Below are 14,078 nucleotides of genomic sequence, written 5' to 3'. Positions count from 1 at the left end.
GAACATGACATGGAACACATGGTACGTAGATAATATTTGAAATCTTGCTACTCTTTCCTTATATTGCGGCCCCAAACTCCAAGGTGGATAAAGAAAAGAAGAAAGGTAAAGGGAGGAGAAGACCTTTTGGTGACTCGGGTAGCCGTCAGATCAACCAGTCACAGAAACTTCCAAGGGGGCTCTACAAGAGCTTGCTGCATCCATTTATGCTGTTATGTCCCTAAAATGGTATAAGAGGGTACACCAGAGGCCAGTAAACTTTTTCCATAAAGGGACAGATAGTAAATATCTTATATTTGTCACAACGACTCAATTTTGCCACTGCAGCATGAGAGAGCAGCCATGGTTGAATGCGTGTGGATGTGTTCAGTAAGTTTATTTACAGACACTGAAATTTAAAGTTTACATAATTTTCACCTCATGAAATATTATTATTCTGATTTTTTAACCATTAAAAAAATGAGAAAACCACCCTCAGCTCTTTGGGCCATACAAACAGGCTGTGGCAGACGGGCCCGTGAGGCGTGCCGACGACCCCTGGTTTGCACTGTTGGAGGCTCCTCAGGTCACTACGCTCACACTTCCCGATGGTCCTCACCAAACTCACTCCCGCTAGGGCCTCTTTCTTTCCTGTCTGACATTGTTGCTGGGGCTGCAGGGACATTAAAAGTGACTGATATAAAAAGTAAAGGTTCTTTTAATCTCTCTTTTATCCTATCTGGAAGATTTTTTTTCAGGTTTATTTCTTAAACATCTAAAAGGCATTACAATCAGAGATTCTGCAACTAGATAGGGGGACTTCCCTGGTGGCGCAGTGGTTAAGAATCCACCTGCCAAGGCAGGGGACACGGGTTCGAGCCCTGGTCCGGGAAGATCCCACATGCCGTGGAGCAACTAAGCTCGTGTGCCACAACTGCTGAGCCTGCACTCTAGAGCCCGTAAGCCACAACTACTGAGCCCGTATGCCACAACTACTAGAACACATACTCTGCAACAAGAGAAGCCACCGCAATGAGAAGCCCGTGCACCACAACAAAGAGTAGCCCCCACTCGCCGCAACTAGAGAAAGCCCACGCACAGCAATGAAGACCCAACGCAGCCAAAAAATAAATAAATTAATTAAAAATAAAACTAGATAGCTTAAAATCTATTTTCCAATGCTCTTCTTTCTAAGAAGATTATCTTTTAAGGCCTATTATGATTATTTATTCAATTTTAAAAACCTAGAAATTTAAGGCAATGTACACTTTCATTTTTTAATAAACCACATGGCAAAACAATACTTTATTTAATAAATGTATAGGAAATTAGAATTTGAAAATTGCAAATACAGTACATATACTGTACTTTGATCTTAAATTACATGGACAAACTCCAGCTTCAAAATCTTTCTAAAATCAATCATTATGCAAAATACCTGGATTCTGAAGGTGTATATGGAAAAGTATATACAATTTCTTAAACTGTGATATGGCTTACTTGTTAACATACGTTTATTTAGAGAAGCATAAGCTTTCCAAATATACATTATCTTCAGGTGCAAAGCTGACATACTGGCACATTTCAATTTTGTGTTGCAGTTATTTCATAATATACTTAATTGCAATATTTAAATTGACATTGTCACAGGTTTAACTGGGAAAGTCTCCATAAATGTTTTCCAATCTTACCAAAAATCAGAAAATGTTTGTTGGTCCTCACCACATGACTGGAAGAACGTGTTAAACCTTTTGTAAGCAAGAATTCAATGACAGGCTGGCCCGAATGTGTAACCCAGCTGCACACACACAATTCAACACCGAGGAACTCTCACAACAATTCTTCTCTCCAATTTGCGTGCTCTTATCAACATCACAAGAAATATCCCTGGCTAGCGATCTGTTAACATAAATCTGAAGCCCTGTCTGGTGGGATTCACAGGATAGATCTGTAGCCAGGGTTTGCAAATGGTATTTTGGTTAGAGAGACATTAAGCTTAATCATCAATTTGGGGATCAGGCTGGCCTCCCCTCAACACAGCATATAGCGAGGTGTCACTATTCATTTGTGACTAATACCCAACAGGCTCAAAAGTGAAGCTTGGTTCAAAGACAAACTGAACCCAATGAACTAATCTTGTATCTATGAACACATTCTGTAACTTTAAATTTACTGTATGTAAGGTAGAGGCAACAGCAAAAGTGCCTAAAACCTTATTCCAAAGGGGCTCAAATTCTGTAAGAACGCCTTATTCATTACGGTGAACCAATGAATATAAACACATAAGAAGAAAATAAATTTAGCTAATTGTGCTTGTTTCAGAAGTGAATTCTTCTCTCTTCTAAAGTAGTAAGAGTGGTGGTTTGAGAAACACAGCCCCGAGTCTTATCAGCTGTGATCTTGGCTTGCTGTTTGTTGCACAGGGCACCCACTTCTACCACACTTACTCTAAAGACCTCAGCATGCAGAGAAATCTGGATCAGGAACAACCGGCTGTTTAAAAAAAGATTCTTCCCTACCCAGAAACACATTTATAAGTGGTGCTTTGTCTCTGAAAGATGGTTTTTCCTCACATTAAAATGAAAGGGAAGCTCAAGGATCTGATCCTGCCTGAGTCTATTCTGGGAAAATTCTACTAAAGACGAACACTGTCGGTGAGGACACCTGTGTTCAAGAGACAGAACCAGAACACTGAGACTCCTAAGAGCAGAAAACTAGTTTTAGAAAATGGGAACAAAGCACCCAAACTTGAAAACAGTAAAATAAGAAATCCAGTGATTTGGCAAATAATACTGATAGGAGCTGCAAGTTGTGAAAATCCGGGCTCACGTTACACAAGAAATAGCTAATGGAAAATGTATGGAGGAATTACAAGCACTACTGGTTCTGCATTTCAAAGCCTTCTGAAATATGCCTTATTCAACTGCATTCCTCACATTATATTTCTAAAGCAGCATGGTCATTAATGAAACAATAGGTCTTTTTCCTAAAATAAATCAAAATGCTGCATCTGGCCAGAGCTGTGAAACACAGGTTCTATACACAAGTAACTGATTATTTGCAAATGTTAACTGAAACATATTGCAATGAAGAACTGCCCAGTTTTTATGTTGTGATGTTTTCCTTGTGCAAAATTAACAATGCTAGGTATTTATACAAACAGCCACTGCCTTTCCCAGGACAATGGAAAGCCCTTTCTGAGGGCTGGCTGAGGAGTGTAACTTAGGGCTGTAACTAAGCGGGTGAAGGACAGACCAGCTGTGCAGTTCCTGGTCGTATCTGCTAAGTTCACATCCCTCTCTGTGGGTCTTGTGAAGTTACAAAAAGTTAAATCTATCAATCCTCAAATCTTACAGACCCAGTGGAGTACAAGTCTATAGTCTTTGCTACAAAAAGCAAAGCACAGGAAACTTCATGTGTACCTCACTTTAAGGAGAACACTTTAATTAAGATTTACAAAAGTTTTCAGTGTTTCTGCATTTTACAAGAGGATCCTTTCAATCCTCAAATGGATTTTAGACTGTTTCATCAAATAACTTTCCAAGGAATGGGTCATTATGAAAAGTCATATATAGCTATTTAAGATAAAGGAAAGTTTACAAGAAACAAGCTCCATAGATATGAGGAACAATTTGCAAATATGGGAAAATCCATTAGCATAATTAGCATATAAAACGCATATTCTTTTCGTTTCTCTTGCTAGGTACTCAAAGTCCATAAATACCCAGATGTCCACTGAAATGCCTCTCATTTATTCTTACTTGCCCTCTGTATTTTAATTTTATATTTATTTTGATTTAAACAGTTTATATGCTACTGAAATTTTTGAAAAATTCAAAGTATTATTTTAAATAGATTCACAATAAGAATCCCATAAAGTGAATTTTCAAATCAATTCAACAGACACTGGGTTTTATTAGGAGCCATTAATCCTCATCAACCTTTTTATTGGATACCATCAACTCAATGAATTTTTGGGTAAATCTAGGTTTTATCTTAGGTTTATTACATAGTGAGTTTCTTGGTAGGAAGATGAAATCTGTTTCCTATTCTTCATTTATATCAGAAGTCAACTGCATGCCCACCTGGGATTTCAGTTCACAACTTGTCTGGTACACTCTACTCTGATTCTGAGGAGTCAAAGAACCGTATCCATTCTCGGGATAAGAAACTGTTCCTCTTGAAAATGGATTTCTAATGTGCATAAAGATAATCTCAAAACCAACAGTTGCAAAATGAAACATGAATATTCACAGCTGCCTCTTTAACACAACTGTTACCAATTAGTTGCATTCGCTCTGAAAACTTTTATGCTTAGCCTCCCTACAACACAGATGTCATGTCCATCCCCATTCCCCTGCTTTAAAAAACACACACACAAGGTCAAAAACCCTTGAAAATTTTGTTTTCTCAGAGTAATATCTTGCCCCAATCCCTCTGGGAATTTCTGTTATGGTATTTTTATTGGAAAAACTTCAAAATTACATCCTAGGGTTTCTGGAGTCCATGGAGAATCCCTAACCCATATCATCCAGCCAAAATTCTCTGGAGGAATGTGGTTAATCTACACATGAGAGGTGAAGGGCACACTGAACCTTAGCTTCCCAGAGTTTTACCCTGAAAGGGCTCACACAGATTAACTGGTATGGAAGCAGGAAGGAAGCAAGGTACCAAGCAAACTTTCTGTACAAAAGGTACGGCAGTTCTTAAAAGGACAGAGGATCATTGTTTACCTTTTGCAGTCTCTTGCTGTTCTTAAAATAATTCCATGAACAACAAGTGATTTCGGGAAGACTTAAATCTGAAACTCCACACCTCATCCTCACTCCTATATTTTGTTTTAAATTATCATATAGTAATTTGAGTTTATGATTAACTTCTGCTATTCAGAATAATATTGAAAATATTTCCTGAACAATTTAAGGACAGTGACCACAATATGTAAAGATTTGGTTCTGATAAGGTTACAAATAACCAAAAATGCTAACTTTGAGATTCAAAACCCTGTAACGTCTGGAAAAAGTTGATTACAAATTGTTACCAGTAAGATTAAGACTTATTTGTGAAATCAAACATTTCTGAAACTCTAGGAATACATGCTTATTCCACTCTCTGGATAATTAGTAGTACTTTCTGAAATCTGCTGAGAAATAATTTTGGTAAAAAGAGAGCTGGGAGTCAAATTCCAGAAGCTGGGTTCAAGATTACATAATAAAAAAATTCAGTTTTCCAGCACTGGCTTGATATAAAATGGTCTTTAAAAAGGATTTTTAAATGCAAATACTGAATTCTTGATGCTTCCTTTAAGACGTGTACTGTCATAATTAATGAAGTACAGTCTTGGATTGTCTTCTGTGAGGTATCTGTAGAGTCATGTCTCATTCTGTAAACAGTGTTTTAGAAACATCTTCATCTGAAAATCATGGTGAAGTCTCATTTTGCCATTAAACAGAAACTATCACTGTCAGGCTGGAGTGACTGTTTTGAGAGACCGGTGCTTGATACTGACACAGCTGTCAGGGATTCCATTTCTCATTTAGGTGTGCATTTATTGCTCTTACATCGGTGACTGCAGGATAAATAAGGCGGTAGTCCCCAAAATGTATACAATTACGGACTGGAACTCTGACAGTTTGCACAAGTTCTGTCCACTTCTTGCCTATAACTCTGAAGCTGAATAGTACATTTATACATGCCAAACGTGTTCAATAATAAATGCTTTGCTTTGGACTGTACTTCCTCCCATTTAGATGAACTTCCAGGAACTGCAAGGTCAAGAAAATATCATTACTATTCATTGTATACAGTTACACATTAGTGAACAAGACAAAGGGCAAAAACAATCTTACTATACTGTGAACAGATTTTTATTAGTTTGATTTCTACCCTCTTGAAGCTATTCTGTTAGAGAAGTATTTCAGTTTACAAAGCCAGAATGACTTCTCATTATTCCAATCTCTCCATTCCACTCTTGGGTAGAGAAAGAATACTAGACATCAATTACAAGTCTTTCATCTTTTGTAGTTTTTAAAATAAACCATATGCATGTATTATTTTGATAAAAAAATAAAAAGCATCAATCTGTGAAATGATTTAAAGACATAAAAATATAGTTTAGCTTTTCTTATATAGAAAAAACATGGTAAATATACTTTGTACCTTTTATCTGAAGGCAAAAAATCAATTTGTAATATCTCATCAAAGAGATCGAAAATTATTGCTCTGCCAACAATAAATTGACCTGCAACTCACATTTTGAAGAGCCTCACCCTTCCCTTAAAACATATCTTTCCAGCAGAAAAGTCTTCCTATTTAATCATAAGCACAGATGTTTAATTCCAAAGATAGAAGTCCACCAACCCCAGCATTCACCGTCAGCAACATACTTAGCTGTATGTGTACTATGGCAGTAGGTTTTCCTGAAGTGAGAGACCAGATATTTAAATCTTCCACTGAATATACATCTTCTATTTTCATCAAAGCTTCTTTGATATAGTCTACATTCAAATGGCTTGGTACACCTATTCAGAATGTATCATTTATAAGTAAAGATTATTTTGAGAAAAAATTTATATATTACTAATAGGACATTTAAAAAAAAAGAAACCAAATGGCTTTACCAAATTCAGTTTAAATGAACACTTTAAAATATATTAAAACTTTAAGATAAACTATGCACACATATAGCAGGATATATACAAGAGGTTAATAAATACTTAAAATACGTTCATTCTCACTAAAAAGAAATGTCACTCAAACCAGACAACTTCATCTAATAAACAAGCTAGGATAGACAAAAAAGAAAAAGGAACATATAATAAAGATAAACCTACTTCTGAGAACTTATAGTTAAATGCTTATACTTAATATCAGTAAGGCAGGGATGTTGGAAATAGAATAGCAAGTTAAATGGGAATTATAGACTTAACAAATAAATTACTAAACATAACTGCATTAAGAATCATGAGCTGCATTCTTGTCCTAGGTCCACAGTTTATTAGCAGCATGACCTTAATGAAGTTATGTTACCCCGCTGAGCCTCAATTTTCTTGTTGGTAAATGGAAATAATGTCTGCCTTGCCTACTTTTCTTGGCTATTATAAGGATCAAATGGGTAATAGATGGGAGAGTGCATTGACTCTCACATGTTTTTTACATGTAAGGTGGTATTATAGACTAATAAGTATCAGTAAAAAGAAAGACATGGCTCCTACCCTGGAGTATTCCTGCCCCCCACCAACAGCCCCAATCTGATTTAGGGAAATAATAAACCCACAGTGGGGATACTAGAGATCTTACCTTCTAGTATTATAACTACTGTGTCCCATATGATTCGAAAGGTTGTAAAAGCCACAAGTAATGAAAACACATATGTACAGATGGGATCAGCAATCTTGTATTCCGGCTGAAAGATGACAGATCAAAATTGTGTGATTAAATACAGACAGTCATAAAACAGTCTGTAAAGCAAAGCAAGGCATACTCTGTCCCCTGTTCTTTAGCAGGACTGGAGCACATCTTTAAAACTTGGATATTGCCAATTGAGAAACGTCTTCACTCTTTCCTAGACTATTTAAATGCCTTTCTTTGTGAAATCTATGGTATTTCCAGAAGTTTAGTCATTTGTTCCACTGTTTTCCTCTGTGCTCTCTCTAAATCTTCCACCCAGAACCACAGACTATCAGAGCTGGAAGGAGTTTTAGCAGCCATCCATCTGGTCTAAGCCCCTCATATTAAAGAGGAGGGAACTCAAGTTTAGAGTTGAGGCACCTGCTCAAGGTCAAAGCATTAAAGGCAGAGCCAAGACTAGAACTCAGATCTCTGGATTTCCACTCCAGTGCACATTCCAGTACCTAGCAGTTGAGTGGCAAGGCTTAGAATTGAGTTCTTCAGTGAAGGCACCACCAAAGCCAACAGATAAGTTACCCCGTGAGGTTGATACTATTGTGTTTGGTGCTAATAAAAGAGATATACTGATAGTTCAAGTATGCTTGCATAATGCAAAATGAATAGGACTGGCACTGGTGTCTAGTATACTGATAAAAGACAGCCACCTTTAGTTTTAATGTTGAAATTAAATATATATTTTAAAATAAAAAAACTAGCAATCATGTTACCTTGAATCGTATGATGTATGCAGCTATTAGCACACCAACACTCTGTACCAGATCCCCCAAGGCATGTATAAATGCAGCTCTCACTGCCAAGCTATCCTGCCCATGGTTGTGTCCACATCTAGAACCTGTGGTAGGAGAATCTGAAGGCAGGGAGTGGGAATGGGCATGATGGTGACCAGATTGGTTCAACAGCAACCCCATTCTGTTAAAAAGAAAAGAAAAGATTATTATTCTTCCTAATATTATTGACAGAAATATTTGTTACTAATCAGACACTAATGAGGCAACATGGAACTTGTTCATTTAATAAATATTTGAGCACCTATTATGTATCAGGCACTGTTCTAGGTGTTGGGGTCAAAACAGTGATAAGACAGACATATCCCTATCCCTATGGAACTTATGTTCTAGTAGAGAGGGCAGAGAATTAACAAATAAGTACATAATGTACTGGTGGGCAATGCGAATGCTTTGAAGAAAAGTAAAGCATTGCAAGGAGGTGGAGAGTGATGGGGAGTGATCAGAAAAGGCCTCACTAAGATTCTGAGTAGACACTTGAAGTCAGGAAGCAAATGGTGGTGGAAGAGTGTTCTAGGCAGAAGGAACACCAGGGCGAAGGCCCTAAGATGAAAATGTGCTGTATGTGTGTGTGCTTAAAAAAGCAAGACAGCCATGGTGGCTAGAATAAAGTGAGCAAGAGTGTTGGGAGATGAGTTGGAGGGGTGGCTATGGTAAAAACTTTTGATTTTATTCTAAGTATGAATGGAGGCCACTAGCGCAGGGATTGGCAAACCATGGTCTGTAGACCATAGTTGGCTCACTGCCTGTTTATATAAGTAAAGTTTTTTTTTTTTTTTGGTAAATAAAGTATTATTGGAACACAGCCATGCTCATTTGTTTACATACTGAATGTGGGTGCTTTTGTTCTGTAGCCGCAAAGTTAAGTAGCTGCCAAAGAGGCTGTATGGCTCTCAAAGCCTAAAATATTTATTATCTGACCCTTTACAGAAAAAGTTTACTGACCCCTGGTCCAAATGAGTAGGTATGTAACTTAAAGATTTTGTAGTTTTTAGGAAAAAAGTAGGTAGTTACAAAAAATCTTATTAAAATAAAAATATTATAAAAGTTAAAAAAAACTTTGTCCTACTTAAATTCCTGATTGTTAGGCAAACTTCAGTATACCTGAGCAAACCCATGAGAAATTTATAACTCCAATAGTGTTTTATTAACATTTAGAAGAAAAATTAATGTACTACATAACTTTAAAATACATTAAAATATCACTGCACGCTACTGAATGCATACATAATAGTCTCTAAGTTCACAGTACTTGCAAATATTAATGTGAAAACAATATAGAGTACATAATACTATAATGGTGGATACATGTCATTATAAATTTGTCCAAACTCATAGAATGAGTTTAACACCGAGAGAGAACCTTCAAGTGAACTATGGACTCTGTGCTATAATGATGTGTCAGTGTAGGCTCATGGTTTGTAACAACTGTACCACTCTGGTGGGGGATATGATAACCGGGGAGGCTATGCATGTGGGGAGGCAGGGTATATATGGGAAAGCTCTGTGATTTCCACACAAGTTTGCTGTGAATCTAAAACTGCTTTAAAAAATAAAGCCTATTAAATTTTTTTTAAAAATAGAGCTTACATCATATTAACTGCAACTCCAACAGCTGCGGTAATGAGCATTATATCTCCATTTATTTCATATTTCATATGGATAGTTCTTTGGACAGCTTCATATAGGAGGAATCCCATAAGTATATACACCAACAGCACACTAATCATAGCTGACAATACCTCTGGAGGGAAAAATATAAAAAATAAATATATTTGCAGAATGGTTATTATACTTCATATATACTCAATACTGTACAATCTCTTATTTATATCTTCTTTCCTCTAAGGAGATAAAAGCAGTACATTATTTTTGTCATATTATTCTTCCTACTTAAAAAGTGATTAGTAGTTTGCTTTGGATCCTCCACTAATTCACTCCCACAACTCCCCGCCTTCTCCTCATCTCTTTAGGGTCAAATTATGTATATTTACAGACTATACACATGATAAAAAAATGAAAAAACTGAGAAAAAAATTTGTTACATACTTGACCACAGGCTAATTTCCCCATAGACGAGTATACTTACAAATCAATAAAAAAGTGAACAACCCATAAGAAAAATGGGTAAAGGACACAAATAGTAATATACAGAAAATAAACAGAAATGGCCAATTTATCAAAATCAATCATAATACAAGAAATTCAAATAAGAATTCCTTTTTGCCCCTTACTAAATTGGCAAAGATTAAAAAGTTTGATAACAGCCATAGTTAGCAAGGATATACTGGTGGAAGTATAAAATAGAACTATCATTTTAGAGAGCAGTTAGTAAAACTAATAAAATTTTAAAACGCATATATTCCTTATATTCTAAAAATCTATCCAGTAGAAACACATCCATATGTATGCAAAGATATCTACAAGGTTTTTTACTGTAGCTTTGTCTGTAGTATAAAAAAAGATCTGGAGACATCTTAAATGCCCACCAATGAGGAACTTAATGGATAAATTATGGTATATACATATAATGGGATACCATAGAGTCATATATATAAATAAGTATTTTTAAAAAATTGAAGTATAGTTGATTTACAATATCATGTTAGTTTCAGGTATACAGTACAGTGATATATATATATATATATATATTCTTCTTCAGATTCTCTTCCCTTACAGGTTATTACAAAATATTGAGTTAGTTCCCTGTGCTATACAGTAGGTCCTTGTTGGTTCATTTACATTTAAAAAAAAGAAAAAAAAATCAGGCAAATTGATAATCACAAGAAAGATAGACAAGAAAATGTTATACCTGGGAAGTGAGACTAAGAGCTTGGGGAATTTATTTTTCACTTTATTCTTTTTGGTAACGCTTGAAGTTTTAAGTTTCTACTATAAACACATTTACCTTTAGACTAAAGAAAAACAAATCCATTTTTTAAGGCATGTAAGTATTCATGCATGCACTTTGACTCAGGAATTCCTTTTCCAGGAATGATATACACACTCTTGCCAATTGAGCTGCACATGTGCAAAATGAGGTATGTTATGAAGCTATTTATCAAACATTGTATATAATAGCAAACAAGTGAAAACAATTAAAAAAAAGTGATTAGTAGGGGCCTTGTAACATAGAATACTATGCAGCTTGGAAAAAACACACTAGGCTCTTTATGTTTTGATAAGGAGTCATCTTCAAAATACAGTGTCATGTGAAAAAAGAAAAGTATACAACAGTATATATGGTATGTTAGCATTTGTGCAAAAAGAAGAAAGAATATATAAATAATGATCTGTACATGCAAACTCTGGAAGAATATACAAAATAACTGATTATGAGGAAAATGGGTGGCTAGGAGACAGGGATGACTTTGCACTATATATGCTTTTCTACCATGTGAGTTTTCTACCATGTGAGTATGAAGTAGAAATAATTTTATATCTTTTCAAAATAATAAAAATAGGGCAATGTACATTTTAAAATATTATATAAAACTAGTGTTGACACTCAAAACAATAATAGCAAGAAAATACACAAATTTTTTTTTCTTTAAAGAAACCAGATATTAAACTTTTAAGTGTTAAAAGTTAAAACAATCTGGAAAATTGTTTTCTGGGTCAACTCATTGCTCAAAGGTTAAAGGCAGTTCAAGTATATTGGACTATGATACATTTTTATTCCACCTCATAAATTACAACACAGAAAAACTATCTAGCAGTAAAAAGTTCTTTCCCAAAGACATTTCATTAATGTAGCCAAAACCCTAATAAAATTCTGTGCATCAACAGATACTGGAATAAGAAAAAAAACATACAACTCCTATTCAAAACCATGATTCATGTATTCCTGACATACTAATTATCATACTTCATAGGAGACACAGGCTTGAAGAAGATAGAGAAAAAACCCAACTGAAATATACAAAGCTGTGGAGAGACTACCATATGAAGTCTAGACTCTAAGCCCCTAAGGATATGACCAAGTTACATTCCACATCACATTTACGGTAGCACTCAGCAGAAAGGCTGGCATGTAGCATGCACTCATATATTTATGGATGGATCTGTAGACTGAAGTTAGGCTGAGCAAGGGAAGAGAAAAGGGTATATATACAATTAAGAAGGTTAAGCTAAATATGAACAATAATTATTTACTAAATCCCCCAAAACAAGAATAGGTTAAAAGAAAAGAATTAAGCCAAATAGGGACTTCCCTGGTGGCGCAGCGGTTAAGAATCTGCCTGCCAATGCAGGAGACACGGGTTCGAGCCCTGGTCGGGGAAGATCCCACATGCCGCGAAGCAACTAAGCCCGTGCGCCACAACTATTGAGCCTGTGCTCTAGAGCCCATGAACCACAACTACTGATCCCACGTGCCACAACTACTGAGCCCGCGCGCCTAGAGCCTGTGCTCCGCAACAAAGAGAAACCACAGCAATGAGAAGCCTGCGCACCGCAACAAAGAGTAGCCCCTGCTCGCGGCAAATAGAGGAAGCCAGTGTGCAGCAACGAAGACACAACGCAGCCAAAAAATAAATAAATAAATAAATAAATTTATTAAAAAAAAAAAGCAGCCAAATATAAGACTGAAAACACACGGAATTTCTTGTCTTAAGTTATAACTGCTGATGGCAACATATACATATATAAATAATATAAAGAAAGAAGAAATAATTAAAAAATTTTGAACTGTGAAATCTCATGTACTAATGGTAGGCTCCTCATTTTACTCGTGAAGAAAGAGAACTTTAATTCTCTTTAATATTGGTATGTAAAAAATATCAATCCTTCTCAAACTCTTCTGAAAAAAAAAAAGAACTCTAACCCTGTGTCAAGCTTGAAGCTAGCTAGCAATTAGGACACCATAGTTTTAAAGGTGCCTTAATCAAATTTTTAATATGAAATTATAAAGCAATATATTTTATAAAGATTGACAGCTATACAAGTTAATGACAGAGAGATGTGATTGCTTATGAAAATCTAAAACCAATAATTAAAAATTTGAAAACCCCTTGTAATTAGGTTGGCCATACTTTCCAGTTTTCCCAGATAGTTCCAATTTATGCCTGTTATCTTGGCATAATTGTTACAAGTGTCCCATTTAACTCTCAAAAGTGTCCTAGTTTGGATGATAAGATATATTGTTACCCTAGTAGGTCTGCCAGATAAAATAGCGGATGCCCAATCTTCATTTCAGATAAACAACTAATTTTTTCCATATAAGTATGTCCCATGCAATATTTCAGACATACTGTCATACTGAGAGAGAGAGAGAGAGAGAGAGAGAGAGAGCTAAATCTGGCAACACCCACATCCCAGTGATAGTTTTCCTAAACACTGAAAATGATCTTTTTGTGAACTCTCAGATAAGGCAAAACCACATTCAAAACAAAGTAAAATGAAAGTCAAACTAAAGCATAAACAAAGTTCTTGACAAGGAGGATTCCCACCCTTAGAAGGCCCTAGGCCCCTGCAGCTGAAAACTCAGTTTTCCACCACACAGTTTTCACCCATGTGAGTAGCATAAAGGATCCTAATGCCTGCCCATAGTTAAGAGTAATGGAATTCAACTGATTCCTAGAAATTCCCAAAATGACATATTAGGATATTGTTATCAAAGATATGCCTTATTCAGCAATTAATAGGAATATGCCTCATATCTAGTTTCCCTGGTGAAAAGCAAAGACATTCATGTTATTTTTTTATTCTAATGACCTGTCAAAATGTCTTCTAAACAGAATGGTGATAAATGCAAAAGCAAAAAAACCCAAAATTTTAAGTAGATTTTTAGGGCTTAGATTTATAATTGAGAAGTATAAGGCACAGTAATACCATATAGCTAAAATTCCTAATAGTAGTTGTATGATCGTTCTGATAAAACGAACAAAAAGCTCTTTCACTGTG

The 14,078-nt window shown here is 35.7% G+C and overlaps 1 protein-coding gene across 2 annotated transcripts in view; it reads right to left on the bottom strand.

Moving 5' to 3' along the window:
* Positions 1–1,380: 1,380 nt before the first annotated feature.
* Positions 1,381–14,078, bottom strand: part of SLC30A4 (solute carrier family 30 member 4) — a 30,484-nt gene continuing 17,786 nt past the window's right edge. For both annotated transcript variants that reach the window (XM_059913371.1, XM_059913369.1), the window contains exons 4-8: positions 9,765–9,918; positions 8,097–8,298; positions 7,279–7,384; positions 6,366–6,500; positions 1,381–5,744 (exon numbers count right to left, since the gene is read on the bottom strand). In XM_059913371.1, coding sequence (XP_059769354.1) covers positions 5,590–5,744; positions 6,366–6,500; positions 7,279–7,384; positions 8,097–8,298; positions 9,765–9,918 — 752 coding nt within the window. In that variant the 3' untranslated portion in view covers positions 1,381–5,589. The remainder of the gene's footprint in view (positions 5,745–6,365; positions 6,501–7,278; positions 7,385–8,096; positions 8,299–9,764; positions 9,919–14,078) is intronic.

This window comes from Balaenoptera ricei, chromosome 2, assembly GCF_028023285.1.
Source record: "Balaenoptera ricei isolate mBalRic1 chromosome 2, mBalRic1.hap2, whole genome shotgun sequence".
Lineage (NCBI taxonomy): Eukaryota > Metazoa > Chordata > Mammalia > Artiodactyla > Balaenopteridae > Balaenoptera > Balaenoptera ricei.
This window is presented reverse-complemented; position numbering and strand designations above follow the sequence as displayed.